This window comes from Vespula vulgaris, chromosome 9 (assembly GCF_905475345.1).
Source record: "Vespula vulgaris chromosome 9, iyVesVulg1.1, whole genome shotgun sequence".
NCBI classification, from domain to species: Eukaryota; Metazoa; Arthropoda; class Insecta; order Hymenoptera; family Vespidae; genus Vespula; species Vespula vulgaris.
This window is the reverse complement of record NC_066594.1, coordinates 3,589,948-3,611,107: the sequence shown is the minus strand read 5'-3', so window position 1 is coordinate 3,611,107 and position 21,160 is coordinate 3,589,948. Positions and strand designations below refer to the sequence as shown.

The 21,160-nt window shown below is 31.3% G+C and overlaps 1 protein-coding gene across 1 annotated transcript in view; it reads left to right on the top strand.

The window, feature by feature from the left end:
* LOC127066405 (probable G-protein coupled receptor 158) overlaps positions 1 to 19,992 on the top strand; it is an 87,713-nt gene extending 67,721 nt beyond the window's left edge. Inside the window, exons 6-13 of the mRNA XM_051000127.1 lie at positions 5,470 to 5,538; positions 5,858 to 5,967; positions 9,361 to 9,575; positions 12,600 to 12,738; positions 13,812 to 13,917; positions 14,282 to 14,449; positions 16,788 to 17,028; positions 17,279 to 19,992. Of these exons, the coding sequence (XP_050856084.1) occupies positions 5,470 to 5,538; positions 5,858 to 5,967; positions 9,361 to 9,575; positions 12,600 to 12,738; positions 13,812 to 13,917; positions 14,282 to 14,449; positions 16,788 to 17,028; positions 17,279 to 17,646 (1,416 nt within the window). The 3' untranslated portion in view covers positions 17,647 to 19,992. The remainder of the gene's footprint in view (positions 1 to 5,469; positions 5,539 to 5,857; positions 5,968 to 9,360; positions 9,576 to 12,599; positions 12,739 to 13,811; positions 13,918 to 14,281; positions 14,450 to 16,787; positions 17,029 to 17,278) is intronic.
* The last annotated feature ends 1,168 nt before the right edge of the window (positions 19,993 to 21,160 follow it).

Genomic DNA, 21,160 nt, shown 5'->3' with positions numbered 1-21,160 from the left:
TGAGTGATGCTTTTCACTTGAAGAACCATTACGGTGGCTTACTTGTTTTCTTACTTTGAAATTGTCCGAGAGATGTTTTCAACTTATGATGGTTTCCAATTTTGTATATGGAAATAAATAAAAATATCGTAACTTACGTCAATGCATTATCTGGTATTAACGCAGATATGATTAAATACATGGTTGAGGACATAGAAAAACACCAATTCTGGTAATTTTGTTTACACGTACCTTGCGGCGAACAATCCTTACAGATCGTACAGTTTCACATTTAACTTCATCGTAACTAAAGGGTTAACTTCAGAATACTAAGGAACCCACATGCTTATGACATTTCATTTCCGCATTTGTCTTGAATTCTATGGAAAGGAAGGTTAGCAAAGTGACTTTTGATCATCGGAGTATTAACATCTTTTAAATGTTTACGTCCTTTTAATCTTCTAAATGTTACGTCTAAAAATAACATGTCATAAGCTGTATGTGTTTAGCTGCTTAGATAATAGCAATAAATTATCGATATAACATTCTTAATTCTCAAAATAACGATTTCAACGTATCATCATTTCAAACTATAGTTGAGCACATGAACGAATATGATAGATTTAAAACCATTAGAAACTAACTATAAACTGTCTCCGTCCAGAGCATTAATCGTGACACATGTTCCAAAAACTTGACGTTGAAATAGATCCTTCTCCAAAGTATCAAACAAAATCAAAACTATTATATATAAAGTATCGTCGTATACTTTAGAAAAAATATTTCATATTTTTCATCAAATCTACCGATCGATATTGCTTTGATACAACGTAATTCAATCGCTTTTTTCAAATTACGATCAATGCTCTTTTCGGTGCAGTCGTGAACTATCGTTATCTTGGTGTTATCTTATCCTTGTATCTTCTAATATGAAACTTCGAAATAAGAACTGCGGAAAAAGAAAAGAAAAAAGAGAGAGAATAAGAAAGAAAAGGAGATATTCTCGAAGGCATCTTTACGCTAGTACTATGTTTTATCAAGTTGAACAGACTCACAACACACGAGAGGCTTCATTAAATTTCCCCCTTTCGAAAGAAGGGAAGAAAGAAAAATAGAAACACGAAGGGCGAAAACCCTTGCTATGTACGTGATAACCATAAACGGACCAAGAAATTCCTTTAGGACGGATGAGTCTGTAATCTTGAAGAAAATGAAGTGTATGATACTTCTTCAGTATTTATTTTCGTTCGGTATAACTCGAAAATGAGGTCTACTTGATATTCACTTAAAAGTCGAGAATCTTATGTATATGCTCCTTTCAGATTAAAGATTTAATTAAGCTCAGATGTTCCCATACAACTTTTACAATGAATTTTCTATATGCTTGATAAAAACAGTCTCGAACATCGTAACGTAAAACTTTGATAAAAACGCTTCAGAAATAGTAAAGATTTTGATTAGTAAGGAAGAAAAAATATCAAAATGGTTAATATTTTTATTGAAACCTTCAAAATTTTTTCAAAAATATTATCCTTTTTACAGTTTTTGATCATTTTAGTATCTGGATTCTCTCTTTTTCTGTATTTCTAAATCAAAACAACTTTTTATCGCCGGCTTAAAAACTAATATGATCTTTCTATTTGTTGATGAACTTTAATGACGTACATAAGTATGAGTATATGCATAATGAAATGAGAGAGTATAAAATTTAAGCCATACTTCGAGAAAATTTCAAAACAAGTTTATTGCTTTTTCCTAACGATCTTTCTATGAAAATAAACCACGTTGAGACATAACCGAACCATTATCGCGCTATATCGGCATACTTTCTGTTCGCATACGAAGAGAACGGCTTGAATATATCAGACTCTTCTTCTTCTACATTTCTATCACCCTTCACCCCTTTTACACAGCACTATTTAAGACTAAGCCGTTTTTATGAGAACACTAACCGTTTCTTGTACCTAAAATACGACAATGTAAATGGCTGATTAATATTATTTATAACCGTAATAACGATACCCTTCGTATCGTACGCGTATTTCGCAATAACTATACCCTTTCCCTCTTACGTCCCTTGTTTAAATGTAATAACATTTTTCGTTGCTTTTTAAGGATGCCTCGAAAAATTGGGAAAGTCGTAGAAAAAGATAGAAGGATCCTCGTTGTTGGTTGTTCCACTCTATGGCTAATTCCACTATTGGATTTTCTTTACAAAAACAAACACTATTTATCTAGCTACATTGGAAGAAGCACGTATATCCTCTTTTCTTATTTCTATCGTTCATAACCTCTTTTCCAGTCATTGTTCCGAGAACGAACGTCTTTCATGTTCACATAAAAAAGAAAGAAATTCTCGGCAACAGTTCCCTGCTGATATGGGAGATAGTAGATACTTCAACATTTTGTCGTTTCTCGAATAAGGAAGAGGGTCTTGCGAGATGCCATTGAATGAAGTGCATTTCCAATTTAATGTAAAATTGCTTTGGTTACGAAAACATCAATTTAACTTCTCTGCAATTTTCATCGAGTCTACGTCTCTCTCTCTTTCTCTCTCTCTCTCTCTTTCTCTATCTATCTATCTCTATCTTCCTCTCTCTTGTTATTGCTTGTGCTCTTTCTTTTGCTTTTACTTTTGCACTTCTCCGACCCTGATTAACTTCTATTGTAAGGGATCGATAAAATGTCGACGTAGGAGAAGGTCGAGAAATAATTTTTCTTTATTCCCAAAGAAGTGGCGAAATGGGAAGATATTGAACAGACCTGCCATTACTCCTCTTATTCGCAAATTACAACGCATAAAAGTATTAAGAATGAAAAAGTATTAAAATTCAGTTATATATTTCATTTTAATAATAATCTCGTTAGATACGAAACAAGGATTCCATATGTATTTTCACAAAGATGTCTTTAGGAATAAATTCAACGTTAAAGTGATCCCTCTGCAAGAACATTCTGTTCTATGCTTAGAATCTTGCTTTGATAGTATCGCAAATTCGCCGATTTGCATAAGGACAAATACCGATGCATTTAGATATACAATAGGAACATTCTTCGTAGATCCATTTAGATCTAAATTATGAAGGGTCCGCAAACATTTCAGATCACATTGTTGTAGAGTATGCCTTCCTGCAATTGTGGTACAAACGAGAAGGGAATTATTTTTGAAAAAACAAATCGAAACAGTAGAGTAATCAATTTTTTATACGAGACTTGGATCATTCAACGGATATCAATGCAAATTAAATATATCTCTCGTACGAGTGTATTTATAAATAATTGATAGTAAATCATAGATTAATAAGAAATCAAAATATAATAATACTCTTTACGTATTGTCTATTAATACTATATTTACAGTCAATTTTCTCGAAGACCTAACTAAAGAAACTTTATTCTACAATTTCGATTTATTTCCTCGAAATTCTCATTACTAGACAAGCATATATATTATTATTTGCTGCGCACGGATGAATGTGATTATTCGATCGAATAAATAGCGATCAAAGACTTTAATAAAAATAACGATTTATTCTAGGTTAACAGTTTGATCGACTGAGCACATCCGTGGCTTGACTGTCACTCCCTTCGAACGTGCATGTTATTTGCATTGGAAAAAAAACATCAAAGGATTACACTCGCTAGTGTAAACATTTGTAATGTGCATTGCCTGACAAAAATCTAAATGATAAACAGTCGTATTAGCTTCGATAGCAAGTTTCTTTTTATGTTTTAAAAAAAGATCAACCTATATGCAGTATGTGAAATAAATTGAATGGCAAACAATGAGAGTAAACATTGTATATGCAACGAGATTATATATTGATCCGTTATGAAAAAAGATCTGAATGAAGGAAGCAAGCCTCATTCAATTTCGCACGTTATGTAACTTTAATTATTACAAGATTTAGTGTAATTCAATAAAAAAAAAAAAAAAAATATGATAGAAACTTAATATTTATAAGTGTTCGAATAATGAAACAAGAAATTTTTTGAAGCATTGAATTTAGTATATTTAAGAAAGAAATTAGAGAGAATAAATAATTCATTTTCAGATTTATAAGCAACATTTTTTCTGATCTTTAAAAAATAATCTAAATTACCTAAATCTTGTATCATATTTAACTTTGCGCTTTTGTCCAAATCTGAAAACATCTGTGAACTTTATCATTTCTCTAGAACACCTCGAAAAAAAAAGAAAATGAAAAAAACATCTTTACCGTCGTTTTTATTGAATTTATTTACTACCTCGATATTATTTCAAACGTTCCGACGTCGATTTAATAGAGTATTATTACGAACGCGATTTATTTTTTATCGGTATAAGAACACGAAAGAAATACTAACGTGAAACAAACATCTGCATCGATAGAAAAGGAAATGCAATGCTTTATAAGAAAATACGTCGTGGATTAAGAAACGTTATATGACTACATTTTTATCCTCTTTTTATTAAACTATTATAATTTTTCTTTCTATTCGAAGGATCCTTTCGTATAAAATCTCACATACATATTACATATGTATCATTGAAGCGATAAATCTTAGAAGAAATAAGGTCGAAACGAGGACGATGCAGCAAGAAGAGGACGCATTAATCGAGTTTACAGCTCGGACTCTTTTTCGTTTGAATAACATAGAAACTTCGAAATAGCTTTTGCGTTTATGTACGTCCACGAAGGTGCTGGCCAGTTTCAAGAAACTTTCAACGTTACAATGAGACCACAATCTAGACCACCTCTGCTCCATTTTCTATGAACGATGCTTTATCTCTTTTTGCGACACAAAAATGAGTACCTCAAACTTTGGAATCGATCTTCTCGAATTTAACCCCGTTTACCTTTTTCCCCCATTATCCGATCAAATTGAATTTTTCTCGTTGATGGATTTGACATTAGTACAATATATCAGTATAACAAAAAAAAGAAAAAATAAAAAACAGTCAGCGAAACGAAAGAGAGGATAACAAAGCAAAGTTCGTACTGGCAACAAAGCTAATTTCCCGTTTGCGTGTCTCAACTGTTTCATTTACGGCATTACATCGAATATACTTGCTTACTGTCTGTGTTCTCGACTACGTGTACACGAGAAAAGAGTCAAAGAGAAAGAGAGGGAAAGGAGAAAGAGGTAGGGAAAGGTAAAATGATAACGAATACGTGCGAAAGAAATTTACAATAAATAATTAAACTATTGCATGACATTCTAACTTGTCATGACTAGCTGACTTTTGTTACAATGTCACGGAATATATTATATTTACTTGAGCATCAAATTTAGTTGCTCATTGAAATACTTCCTCGTTTGCTTTATTCGCTCATTTTTTAACACGAATTAATCATCTTCATATCTTAATTGTACAAGAGCCAAAGAGAAGCGAATGTCGTTAAAGAGAGAAAGAGAAAATGCGACTGTCTTGTCTTAATTAAAGATCCTTTTATAAAAATATGAAAAGGTCTCTAACAAAAAATACCTTTTGCTTTTCTATTTCAGGTGGTTAGAGCTGCCAGCCCCGTTTTGCTGCGCGTTATAGTACTGGGCGCCTTCTTCATATATTGCACGGTAAAATCTGGGTCTTTGTCAAAACAAGATTAAAGCTTTGGAAGATTTGTCAAACTTTTTTTTTATTTTACGGATAAATATTCCTAAGGATAAAAATAAGTATTTAGCATAGAACTTTGATTCATGTACTTTGCGTTAACGTTAAAAAATTAATATTGCTTTTACATTACGTTACCATATCTCTGCGTTAATTATCCTCTGCTATGTCTATAATGACAAAGATCATTTAAACCATGTTAAATACGATATGAGAAATTAATCTCTCATGCTTTATCACATCGTTTCGTTAGAGAAATTCTATTCTTTTCATCTTTTGCAGACAATAGTTATGTATCCTCAGCCAAACGTTATAACGTGTACTGTTCGAGTTTGGCTCCGAGAAATCGGTTTTTCCCTGACGTACGGTGCTTTAATGTTGAAAACATGGCGGTAAGTAAACAATAGAAAAAAATTGCCCTCCAAATATCCTCGAGAGATTTCTGTTACTCGCGTTCAATAGAAAAATATCGATAAAAAATGGAGATGGAAATTGCAACATCGATATTATTTGTTTTTGTGTAGGTGTTAACTAAACTTTTATGTTATTGAGCAAACGCGGTGATAATAAATGAAACTTTAACAAAAAAAAAATAAAAAAATAAAAAAATGAAATAGCAATTTTTCCATATACTTCCTTTTTTTTCTTTTTCTATTTTCGTACAACATGAAGATAAATTGTTATTACGTTGTGATATCAACGACTGCGGCGTTACGTTTTTTCCACTTATTTTCTCGGATATGAATAATTAAATTTTTGAACGAGTTGAAAGAAAGAACGTGATAAATTAGTTTTCCTTTTCGATAAATCATAAAATACAATAAGGTGGAAAACATTTAATTATTTAACATCGATGATATATAGAATCGAGAACGTATAATAAGACATTTATATATAATAAATTTTGAGTAGGGTAAATCAACGCTCGGAACCATGTCAAGATTATTTGATATCTCGATACATCCGAGAAAATTGCGTTTATGAAATTTGTTATTACACGATGAAACGAACTGTTAATATAACTTACCCCGGATGTTCTATACTATCCTTTAAACAATAGAAATATATTAAATTCATCAAAAAGCATATAACACTGATATAATCTACTGTCCAAGCTAAGATCATCTGAGTGTTCACTGGTCAATTTGTATTTAGCTATAGATACATATGTTAACGGGTCAATATACCTACGCGTTAGGTATCTACTGCCATTATTCCGATTTAGTTCGATGAAAGCCACATCTCTGTCGTATAATATCTACACGTATACATATAATGCGTATCTATATGTATATGTATGTTGTTGGCATACATCCGGTCGGTCTGATAATATGGCTCATATATCGATATATTCAGTAAAGTCTTCGTCAACCCTGTTAGTCCGACACGTGGCAGAAGCTCTAATCCAGCCCGCATACCACCTCTAATGTCTCTACTCCCGATCTCTGCTTCGAGATCGGACATTTTGAGATTTAACGTGTTGGTACCAACCTCACTCGCATTCGCTTTCTCGCTAAATCCGACATCACCGATCTCTGTCCGAGAGAAAATACTACCCTTCCCGCCGATACAAATACCTCCATGGATATCTCGGACTCCCCCAGGATGGTTATAAATTTCTCTCTTTCCCTATCCTCCCCTTCATGCAAAATCACATAAGCGGTTCGACAAAGGCGTTACGTTATTTTCATGCAGTCATCTTTCGTGAATCATAAAAGATACTATTGAGTCTATTCCACATTGAAGAGGATTTTTCGCAAGGTTTTATATCTCATTTGTATTCGTAGCAAACGACTGGTTGCATTTCTTTTGCCGTTTATCGGCTAAGAAATTCGATGAAAGATCTTTCGGCAGTTTCTTCCTCAAGGATTCACGAATTCTTTGAAATAGGTAACCCGATGCAAAAAAAAAAATATCGTAAATGCTTAAAAGTTGTCTTAAAAGGTAAATGTACAATCCAAAGTATTAGTAGTAGAACAATTTTGAAAAATATTATGACTTTTGTTCTTACGGAATAATCTTACTTCTTACGGAATTCAAACGTTTTAGAGATAATTACGATATGGGGAGCAAGTAGACGGAGAATATCTGTAGGATTATGGTACTTCTATCTGATAGAGGGAGAGAAAGGAAGAGAGATTCCCGTTGAACATGGGAATGGCTTGAACGAATAGAAGTACGAATACTATAATACTTGCAATCGAAAGCTTTAGTAAATACCTGCTAAATACCTTCATAAACCTTTAATAGCACATCAGCCCTGCATTTAGCGTCTTCTCTCGAACTACATCACTGAAAAACGCGTCAATTGCTGGTTAGAACTAGAAAGAGCAAGGAAAGAGGGTCGGAACTTATCAAGGATCGATAATCGAGCCGGTTCCTTACTATTTCCTCGTACTTGTCTCTTTCGATCCAGCTTCTCGAAACCACAGGATTTCCGGGTCTTTCAAACTTCCGGAACAAAAGATCGCTTTTCCTTCTGCTCCTTTTCTCTCTTCTTGTTCCTCTATCTCTGTCTGCCTCTTTCAACTTCCTTCGTTTTCATCTTGAGAAAGTTCGAATGCGAATCTTCTTGATCTAAACCTATTTTCTGACCACATGATAAAATAGAAATATTTCAATGTCGTTGATATATCCATTTAATCGTAAATTAAATAATATCTTTTATGCGAAGAATAAACCTTGCTATTGATTTATGTACAACTGAATTTTATTATGGTAAATTGGATATGCCAATGTCGGCGAGTCGTTAAAAGTAAATAAAGTAAAATGAAGCAAAGATTCTTTATCCAGAGCATTAAATCAGTTTCTATAGTGTATTCCTTAGATCGACGAAACTAACGCAAAGCTCACCCTTTACGATCAAATACACTACTATGTCCCTTTCTGTACTATTGTCAAATCATCGTTAATCTTCGTCGACATAGATTTTACATTACGGAACTGTTCGGCTTTTACGATTCGCATTCGGTACTCTTTGTTAACGATAAGAAAGATCCATTGTTTCTCATGCTATCATACTTGACTCGTATAGTCATTTATCGTTAATAATGAGAATAAATTAACGAATTACGAGAAGATAAAAGCAAAGAAAAATTATAGAGTAAATTATTGTTTATAACTTTTTTACTCGAATTGAATTTTCAAATGTAAGATTATCTCAAATCTTTCATTAATTATAAAATTATCAATAATTCATTTGTGGTTTGAAATAACGAATGTATAAACACAAAAAATATTCTTATTTAATTTAATAATTAAATCAGAAGTTTCACAATCTAAAAGTTGAATTTAATAGAATATTAGTTACGTAACTCTATACTTAATAAAATTCATACATATTCGTGCGTTTCACATTACCCACAAAAAAGAAAAAAGCAAAAAGATCGATTACAGATTTAAAGAATATAACGCTCATACGTAAATAATTAAAGACGATAATCTGTTCTTTCGTTATTACAGGCAGAGATAATAGAAAATAAAATATGGTAGGAATAATCTTATACGAGAAAATTTATTCAGATATTAATGTAAATGAATCGGAAATTGGAAATGCATGCAAACGAAGATTTTTGAATTTGTAATATTTAATACCAATTTTGATTCCTAAGATAATAAATATACCAAGATAAATAAAAAAGGAAATAAAAAAGGAATAAATCTCTATCTCGTTAATAAAGTTAATAACGAGAAATTCGATTCTTCGCTTAATGCTTCCCATCATCTTTCCCGTAAAAAAGTCAACATTTTTTACGATTATTATAAATACTCTTTTTTATTTACAGAATATCGGTGATATTTCGAGTGAAGTCGGCAAAGGCGGTAAAAATTACAGATGCCAGTTTACTCAAGCGACTTGGTATCATAGTCATGATATTCAGTGTATTTCTAAGTATTCGTACTTTGGTTGCACCACCGGTAGTCATAGTCGCACGTACAGCCGATGATTTGAAAGCGTATCTTTGTCGAACGGATTGGTGGGATCACAGTTTCACGACGCGTAAGTAGCATAATTTCCACAATTGCAATTTAACGAGACTAACTGATTTAATAAACTATAAAAAAAAAATATAAAGGAATCAGCCGGCCGCATGTGGCTCCTTTTTTTACTTGCCTGTTCCATATAATAATATGAGAGGAGAAGAGCCCTACTATTTCACACAGTTTTACATATTTCATGAGCTGCATGACTTTTATTTTTATTTATTTGAAATAATCGGTTGGAATGATACTAAACTTAAGTATCGTACAGAGATCATAAAAATATTTCTATAAAACACGCGGGTATAATTGACTGACTCATTGCTTAAAGTAATCTTATAGATATTGATAGAATGACATCTACAAATCCTATTCATAACAAAGAGAAAGAATGAGAACTATGTATTGAAACTGATAGTGAGTCGGATATTACGATAAAATATTGGCATAGATTTTTATTCACGATCCAGCGTAAATATGGAAATCCTACAACTATGTAACTAATTGTAAGATCCTACCCTGTAGATAAGAAAAAGACATTAAAGATAGGGATAGGCGGAGCAATCGAAAATCTCCTCTTGCCGTCCCAGTGACACTCTCCTGATCTCTGCAAAATAGTGGGGGAATGGATTGATTGATGATGAGGACCGTATGCCTTCTAGCGAAGAAGAAGTTACCCACCTTTGATTTACGCAAAAGATCCAAGCTAACGACACATGGTTTAAGTGCTATTAACAGTGGTTACAGGTCATTACACGCGTATCGTTAAGGCGGAAACTTTAACAGAAGATCATAAACCTCGTTTCGGGATATTTCAGTTGAATAAGCAAACTTCCAATCGATCTTAAGGAATCATATAGGCATTTAATTATTATAAAAATTAACATGCACATTAATAAAAATTAACACATACACACACAATGGTGAAATTAACTATTCATGTAGTGAGAATATAGAAACAATAAAATGCATATATGAATACTTAAATCTTTCAAAGCATATATGCAAATGACTTGGATCGTACCTGAATATTTATCGATATTTTCTTAAAAAAAGAATCGATAAAAGAAGAATTCGAACTATCCGAATTTTTTCAATGAAACATTTTTTCGATGAAATATTTCCAATTTTACTTTATCCATCTTCCTCTCTCTTTCTCTCCTTTTTTATTTTTTATAGCATACTGCTGATACCAGCCCCTTTAAATTTTCTCGTCTCTCGAATGAAAGTTATATTCGTGCAATCATCATCGGAATGGCGTTACGTTCCCTTTAAAGCTTTTAAGTGTTTCCTTCGTGCTGAGATCTTGCGAATTTGGAACGATTAACTTTTATCTTAAAAATTAAAATGGTTAAAAAAGGTCGAGGGTCATTGAGTTTCTTAAAATCATATCTCGTTGCTGATTACAGTCGAAAAAATAAACTTAGGAGCAAACGATATCGTTTTTCGTCGACTAAGCTTACTGAGAAACGTCGATTAAATGTGTCTCTCTTAATCCGATCGATTAGAAACAATTGAGTATGTTCGATTCGAGAGAAACTATAAGAGAAGGAAAGAGAAAGAGAGAGGAAGCGTCAAGACCAGCAACGAAGTAATAAATCTTTGCGATTTAAGTCTAACCCAGCGTTTATTCTCTTTCTCTTCAAGGCAAGAAGGGATGAAACTAATCGTAACTAAAAAAGAAAGCAAAGTATAAGAACTTAACCTCTGGCGGTCTTTTAGCAAAAGTCCAAACCTGTCCAAGTTAAATCTCTAGGACTTATCTTCTCTCTTTTACTCTTTCTCTTTCTCATCCTTGTTTTTTTCTTCTTTTTTGGATACGAAAAAGAAATCTAACGGCATTACTTTCGAAAAAGAACCGTACAAGAAAGGAGAGTTAATTGTTCCAAATTACCTATATATCTCTTTTCTCAAAATAAAACAGAATGAGAGCAGGCGCCGTTCCGTTGCAGAAGAATTATTCTTTGAATAAATACCTTTCCTTTCACGTTTATTTCCTCTTTCTTTTGTTAATGTAAAATGAGGAACGAGAGACGACAAGTATTTACTTCAGTATTCGCAAGTTTGGCAATTTTTCTAGCAGGGAAAAAGAAAAAGTTGCATTACGTTAACTTGCAACTTCGTGCTTTGCTTAAGTAGAAAATAGGACGGTCTAGGAATTTAAGTTTCACAAAAGCGAGGAAGTCGGCTTACATCAAAGTCAAGCTTAACGTGGGAACGCGAAACTTGCGAGAGCTATCCGAATCGTTTCGTTTGGCGAGAGACACAGAGAAAGAGAGAGAGAGAGTGTGTGTGTATGTGTGTGAAAAAGAGAGCGATTAATTGCAGGAAAGGCACGAAAGTGAATTTATCGAGTGAACTTTTTCGTTCGTGTAAAATAACACAACCAATTCGTTTGTTCCGCAAAATTAAAATTCAAAACTCGAAGATTATGGAATCGAAATAAAAATATAATATCTACTGATGCGAATGAAAAAATACCATCATTACAATTTTTTCATTTTTAAAATTTTTCAAATATATATTTCTCTTGCGTTGTATATCGAATGTTTTCGTGACGAATTTTCTGTTTCCTTCAAATTAAAAAAAAAAGAATCGACGAATTCGATTGGTTATTAATTTAATATGTTTAATGATAATTAAAGTTTTGTGTTGTCCACGTAATAAATGTTATTAAAAACCGTCCTTAATCAAGCTCAATTTTTTATGTTAATTTAAGCGCATTTAATAAACGGCATTGGATTTTAAAGAATGATAATTGTTCGATTACTAATTAACTAATTTCAATTCGATATATAGAATATTATTATCGATATATTAGCATGTGTATTTATCTTGAATAATAATAGAAACAAGGAACCGTCGAAATAACATAATTGCAAATTACGTTAATGGTCCAAAATAATTTAAAATCGATTATATCATGCTAATTTCGATAAAATTACAAAGACCCATGAAGTACTATCGTCATTATTATTATGTGTTGTTCTCATTTTAATCTTTTAATTTAATAAATCTGTTCTTTTTTCTTTTCGTCTTTCAGTCGAAGTGATGTTCCTTATTTGGGGTATCAGACTATGCATCGTTGTAAGAAAAACTCCGTCTGAATTTAACGAGAGTCGATTTATATCGATGGCCATTTACAACGAATTTTTGCTATCGGTCTTCCTCAATGTTTCAATGTGAGTGCACCTATTATACATTAACAATTCCAACTAAATAACAACATTTTTACTATAAGTAATGTTGAAATTTTGTTGACGCTATTGATATTACAATGTCAATTAAATACACAAAAAAAGTTATTAAAAAACTACCTTAATTGCTCATTTTTAATTATTCACGAAACAGTATTTAATTTATATTGCTCACTATATTACGCATTACGGGAAATCATGAGAGATTTTTTACTGTTAAACTAAAAAAGTACTTGCCCAGTATTATAGATATTTATTATAAATTCATCACTTTTGTTAAGTCAATGAAAGTATATTTATAATAAATTCTATTGGTACCATATACACGTATCGAATTTTTTAAGTTAACGAAACGTTGTTAAAATCAAGTGGATAATATAATTTTGCGAATCAAATTTAAACAAAAAATAAAGCTAAAAGTGTAAGAAATCATGTTTCTATCTACTTGATAATTGCATACTGTTTTATAAGATATTTCATCAAATTTATCAAAATAATATAAGATCTCACGAAGTTATTAAACGTGTACACTTTTAGAGGAGAAATTTAATCGACATTGACACATAGAAACACTTAATAGAAGACAACTCGTTCAATTGAATTCTACTGTACTCACCAAAGTGCCGCTCGAAAGTCTATCCAAGTAATTATCAATTTCGCTCGTAAATTTGACAAACTAGAGAAAGAATCTCGAACAATGAATTTCGAACTATTCATTTAATCGAATCGACTTTTCTTATTCGGCAATCTCCTATATTTAATTCGACATTTCGCACAAGTAAATCTCCCTAACTTGAAACGATAGTTTTATCGCCACATTGGATATATCTCTTTTAATCTATGATAGTTTTTTTTACTCCCAAAATAACTCTCGAAACGAAATAAAATGTAAATGAATCCAAACTTCGTTTAGAAAACATTATTGCGAATTTGTAGTTCCAAATAAGTTTTTGAATCTTTGTGAAGTATGTACATTTGAATTTTACTTTTTTTTTTTTTAAATGAAACTTTCGAGATAATTACTGTCATGGTTCATACAAATTTTTTTGTCGTTACAGGCTGTTTCTGCAATCACCGGCCAATCCGGATTTATTGTACATCATATTTTTCTGTCATACCCAACTAACCGTCACACTCTTATTATGTCTTATATTCGGCAGCAAGGTAAAAAAGAAATAATCAATGTGTCGAATGATTTATCAAAGAAACTCTAACTTTATTAACTTGTTAACCGAAAAAGCTAAAAAAAAAAGATTTAACTTTCTTCGTAATAAAAGAACAAATAGATTATTTTTTCTTACTCTTACGAAAGAAGAATTATATCACTTATATACTTTTTTTATTTCTTTATTAGATATACTTTCTTTTATAACGAAAATTTAACCTTTACCTGTAATATTTCATTTTCAATAAAGATAAATGAATTTATATTGACCAAACCAAGAATTTCTTCGGTTAACATGTTAAACGATATATACATAACTTTACTAATTGAAAGGAAAACGCTCATTGCTTTTCCTTTATCAAGGCTTACGTGGTATTTCGCGGTTATGGCAAAGAGGATTCAGCCGGTAAACTTTCTGGTCCAGCCAGCAAGTTTTTGAGTAAAAGCAGTCGACCTCAAGGTACCAGCAATCAGACAAATTCAATATCTCTCCAACAAGGTAATTTCACAGAGGAGAGCGACGGTACTACGGTAAGACAATTTCAAGGACACTTAGTTTTTTTATTTTATTACATCTCGGATATTTAGTCTTAGTGATATTAATAAAAAGTTGGATTACGTAGTGAAAGAAATAGAGATGATCGTATTAAAGATTCAAAGACAGGCAGAGAGAAAGACAGAGGAAAAAAAATTTATTCGTATTGACTAACTTAACCTTTTAAAACTTAGATCGCCGAAAAGTAAGTTCGACAATTACGTTAAAAAAACTCGATAATATTATGATTAGGTTCTCGTTTGGTATCTATAATTACAACATAATTTCACATGTCTTTTCACACTTCTTCTGAATAAAAACTACAAGTTTGTTTAGTTCATATTAGATATTTATCGAATAATTAAATCTACTTCGTACATTAAATTAAAGCAAACTAAAACTAAATTATACTAAAACTCAAAATTAGTCATAACCTTTTCTGCTTACTATTATAGCTTACAAATATATAGATAATAAATGACGAAAATACATTTCTGTATTTGAACATAAAAATAAAAATCAATAAGCGTGCGACAAGCAAGTATGAATTCTAAGCATTGTCATCATTAAAAATTTCGATAATTGATAATACATTTTTGGTTAAGATTTTTAACAAAGTACTTTGTATTTGATGTTCGAATAAATTGAAGAACAAACCACAAATATACGGTTCGTAGCATTGGCTCAGCAATTTCAAGCGAGCTAGACAGGGTCGATGATAAGGGAGCGTTTGTACGACAGATTGATTGTTTCCTTCAAACGTTAATACTCTTACCACAAAAGTGAGGAAAGTGATGCCTTCGCTTGATAAGGATTTAAGGTTGGATTGAGCACTTAGAATCCGAATCGTGTGTGTGTATATATATACATATATATGTATATATATATATGTATGTATGTATATATATATATATATATATATATATATATATATATATATATATATATATATATATATATATATATATAGACACACACATCTTATATGATCGTAGAAATATATTACAATATCTATGAACACACTTTCTGATGATCCACGAATTTATTTGATTAATTTGATGCTTCTCGGAGTAATAACTCGCAATACTATTTAATTCGTTCAAATCCTATATACATAAACGTAGAAATGAATGGGAAGACAGATAGCGGAGTGGAGAACAGAATGAAAAGGAGAAAGATATGAGCGAAACAAAACAAACACAAGATAAGCGTTAGAGGACGACGACATCAACAAGGAAAAAGTACAGCAGTCGAAAATATTGTAGACACTCAACTGCGATGATCGTTCGACCTTTAAAAGCTTTAATTTTATTATTTATTTATATACTTTTAAACTAAATCAACAATTACTTAAATTTGGATATATCCCATCTAATATATTATATACACGAACAGAATAAGTTGTAAAAAAGAATAAGTTCTATAAATTCAATGTCGTCTTAAACGAATTAAATATATTATCATCGAGAAAATTTTTTAATCGTTCAAAAGTACATATCTATAAATATTATCTATATATCTACAAATATTATGTTAGATTTCGGTATAATCACGAAAATAGTTTAAATCACGTAGATATTTTTTTCTTTTAACTGATATTAGTCATATCAAAATATTGCAAGCACTTTATCGATGTTTAGTTATACTTTTCTTTCGACATAAAAAACATCGATAATACCATGTTTTTACGAGTCGACTAAGAATAATCCTAACTTTTAGTATGTAAATAGGTTTCTCTCTGTCTCTCTATCTCTATTTCTTTCGTCGTAATTTACTTTATAAACTGCAGCTGACGATTTTTTGAAAATAAAGATATACACACGTACACACATATATTTTATTTAAAAAGTTTGCTTAATCTCTCTGACAGTTTTCAACATCTCTCTAACTGAAGTGTAAATATTGTAATTCCCTTTTCCAATCATAGTACGAAAATTTCTCCTGTTCGTTCCATGTAACAAATTTTATTCCATTGGGACTTCAAAACTAAATCTACATACAAATCGTAATCTGAAAAAAAAAACAAATAGCATTTCTTATTCGATTCTATCTCGTGTGATCTGATACATGTATATATATATATAAAGTCATATTTTGTCAAAAAGGAAAGAAATTTTATTTGTGAGATTCAACTTTGAAATATATAGGAAACAATTATAAACTTTGATTATTTTTCTTTTCTTTCCAAGAAATTAGCTTAGTCATTTCCCATTCTTCTTTCTCTTATTCTTTCTTACAAACACTCTCACACGAACACCTTCCCTCTTTCTCTCCAAATTCTGATAGAAAATTACAAAAGAAGCGGAACTATGCGGAATTCGCATTAAATTTCAGGAGGAATTTCGTCGTCTGATCGCTCAACTGGATGTTTTAAAGGAGAAAAACGTTTTATTGGGTAACCACTATCTAGTCAGTAAAATTGCAGCGATGCAGGAAGCTGCAAATCGTAGCGAAGCCCAAGTATCGACAATTCAAGCAATCTCTACGAGCATTAGACTGAACGATCTTAACGGTTCGCGAACGGTCGTGGAAAGCGAATTGGGTATATCATGTGAAAAGGATCACAAACTTATAGGTAAGAGTAACAGTAAAGTAGATACTCAAAAGGCTTAATAGGTACTTAAGAATATTTCCAATGAGAAATATCTTCTAAGATAGGCCATATGTATAATAAGACCGTCTTCACTACATCAAGAGCAAATTTTTTCCATTTGATCAATTTCTTCGTTAAAATTTGGAAAAAATTAAAATAAAACGTTAGAATGTTAAGACTGAGATAGATTCTAAATGAAATAAATTATAAAGTAAACGTCGTTGTATAAAAGGTATTGGACTTCATGAGAAAAAGTGTCAGGCTTGTATCGAGAAGAATGGTCTTCGAAGCAAGGACCAACATCGCAATAGTGATCCTAGCAGTAGCACCACAAGCATACGAAAAGGAGAATATTCGAATTTGAAAGAAACCGATAAAGAAGTTCGCGCTAGCGATGGTAAGAACGATGTTGGCGTTTCGACGTCCTCGAAACTAATCGGCACCTGTGAGGACATAGCCACGGAAACGAACCCTGAGCCGAACGGAAAAGAAAATGATGCAAAAGATAAGTCCAAGAGCAAATCCGGTCACGCCAGGACCCATGCCATTGTAATCAACCTCGACGATAAGAGCAGATTCTCAGAAGAGGTCACCGTCTAAAGGTTCATCGAGATAACCTTCAGACCCTTCTCCTTCCTTCTTTTTCTTCATGACGAATGAACAAATGAGATTTACCATGGCCATCTTCCTTTGTCACGATTTCGATACATTTATTTCGTCAGTACTTCGAAAAAAAAAAACTATTTTTTTTTTTAGAATAATCATCGATAATAAAACTTTGTTTCAAAAACGAATGGAAAACGGTTCAAGATCGTCCTTGAAAATATAACAAAAATCCTTGAAAATGATTAATTATTTGAAATTCGACTATTGCGCAATAATTGGTTGTTCAATGAAATATATATGATCACTCGTTTTTTTTTTATCTTTTTTTTTGTACTATTGAGCGTTTTTACGTGCTCTAAGCGAAAGAATTAAATAAGATCTGCCGTAATTTACACATGTAAATACGTTTTAATGCGCGCGTTCAAAGTCTTGCCGTAATTATACACGAACGCATTGTATATATCAATATATAAATGTAATAATATGTTTAACGATCAAAAGTGAATAAAAGTGAAAGAAAATAGGACTGAAATTTATTTCCTTCTACGTAAGGATTAATTGACGTCTTAACGTTGGGAAAAAAAATTTATTCGAAACAATTTGAGAAAAAAAAAGCGGACTCGAATTTAAAATATCGATTTGTCCGTTCTGCCATATCATTATTTTGTAAATATCTTGTAAATAAAAAACAATATCATTGCAATATTAAATAATTACGTTTGTCTAAAGTTTGCACACATACGTATCGATTACGTTGAAAATGGATATATGTATATATATTCAAAAAATAACTCATGCTTCACGAGATCATGCAAAAATAAAATTAAAAAAAAAAACAAGAATCTCAATAAATCAAATTCATTTGTCGAATTACCGAACAACTTTTTCATTAATTTTTTAATTCATAACGATTTCGATTCGACCATTGATAATTTAATCGGCGAACATATACATACATAACTCGATTTTAAAGCTAAGCTTTTAAAAACATCCGATGAAGAGCAAAAGATCATCTTATATATTGACCTTGGTCAACGATTGAAATGACCTTCGCAATATTACGTCGAATTCATTAGCAAAGTTCTTTTTTTAAACATAACTATAAAGAATACACACATATACAATAATAGAAACAGATCGTAGAGCACATAAAAAGAAAGGAAATAAAATCAGAATTGGAATTGATCGCTCTACTTGCGCAAAAAAAAATGTTGCTAATATCAACAACAACGCGTTTTACTAGGGGAATAAAAAAAAACAAATAAAATAAAATAGAATATAAAAGCGCAATATTCTTAAAGGGATCATTTCTTATGTCCACCGTCGAAATTTTATGCTCCGTTGATGTACAATAGATGTACCTAAATGTCCTAAAACAAATATCGTAGAAATTAAGATAAAAAAAAAATAAAATAAAATAAAATAACCAGCAAAACGAAATTCGTAAGGCGCTCGTTTCGATCTAGAGATCATCGATTTTATGCACCTTAGAGAGCACAATCCACATCGAATTTTATCTCTCGAAGAGATATCGAACTCTTTGGACGATCGGGCTAATTCTTGCAATTACGTTGAAGGGACGTCGTTGTAATACAATATATCGCTGTTGTTTGTTGTATATACATACATATATACAGTAAGTCCAGAAATATTTTAAAGATCTTTTGAAATTGACTAAAATTCTTTTTAAATCGTTCATATTATACAACTTATTTAAATGTCTATAAAATCTTCATCAATATATTCTAAAATTCATCGTTTTACAATGATTATAAAGATCATAATTTGCTTTAGCATTGATGGAATTTTTTTTCGTGTAATTTGCATATATGTATATATCCGTTTTTTTATAAGACTCGATGAGAAAATTTATTTTATAAATGTTTACTACCAGAAGAGAAAATCCATCTTATCTCTTAGACATACTCGATATCTATTCAGGAAATATTTATTCAAAGTTTTGTTTGAACTAGAATAAGTTATACAATTTTAAAAATGTATTCAAACATTTCTATGACTTACTGTATATAAATTTGCCGGACAAATTCCTTTTCAGAGCATGTAATGAATGTCTTTTGGTGTATGGTGTGTTCTACGTATCTATAATACGTACATACATATGTTAGAAGATTAGAGATCTTACGAATGCGAAAGTACTTACAACATTGTTTCTGTTAAACAGAAAGAAAAGATAAAGAAAAGGAAAAAAAGAAAACGAAACGAAAAACGAAAACAATTTTTCCGAATAATCTTGCTTTATGTTGACGCATGATTAATGAATACTCGTGAAATATGTCATAAGAACAAAATAAAAAGTAATCATCGATCGACGAACGATAATTTTCTCTATGTTTTTATCGTATCCCTTCTCTTTTCCTATTTCCTTCTAATGTCACACTTATATCAATTTCAAGCTCAATAGAATACCTTGCCAAATGACAGAATATTAAATCCTGATAAGATATACGAGTTGACCTGCTGAGATCAATGAACCGAGAAATAACGAGAACGATGTACATATTTAACGAGACGTATCTGACAGATCCTAACACGAACATCTGGCAACAGGCATACGCATATGTCACGCATATGTTCCGTCAAAACTAATTACTAATTAATGTAAGAGGATTTCAATAATCTAACTGGCACTGCTTTCAATCGGTTCCCATGAGCTATCGTAAACTGAATAAGCAATGATATCAATTAATATGTTTTTCCCGAAACCTTTTTATTGTTATGAATATGTTTCAAATACGTTTGTTGCTTTTATATAATATTTATATTTTTGTCTATATATGATAGACATATGTGGAACTATGATTTATATGGATTTATTTATATATCTATACCAATTTCATTGAGATACTAAACGATATTGATGCAATATAAACTTAACCACTAAATTGTTCTATCTTGTTCATAAAAGTAAACGTTCTTATTACAAGACTGTATTTGTAATTATAATAGATTCACTGCAGATAGAAGAGAACAATGGCATATAAATTTATATTATTGTCGACAGTTTTATTTCACTCCCAGGTCATGAAAAGAGTAAATAAGTAAATAATTCCGAAAAAAAAAATTTCCGAGAGAAAGCAACGACTAGTAAAGGAAAATAAAGGTTCATGTAACGAAAAAGTTTGTAACAAGTAGATAGTTATTTTTAATAAAAGAGATTAAAACAAGAAAATTCTACCATTTAATGCTTAATTGTACATTTTGTTTTCGAACTGCATTCGAAGTAGAGGCGGATTACTTTTTTTATTGTGAACATTTCTGATAAAATATAGCCTATGCAAATTGCAATTAAACGGTGCATGCATATGCATATATATTCTGTATGTCGACAATGCTTTAAATCAGTAAGTTGCAGCTACATAATATTAACCCCATTCTCTTGCCTTTGCTTGTCGGCATTCTCATTACAGAAGAAATTTACGATTACGGTATTCTAATTATCTGTATCGTAATTCCAAACAGGTTGTTCCTGTACCATCGTTGCTTATAC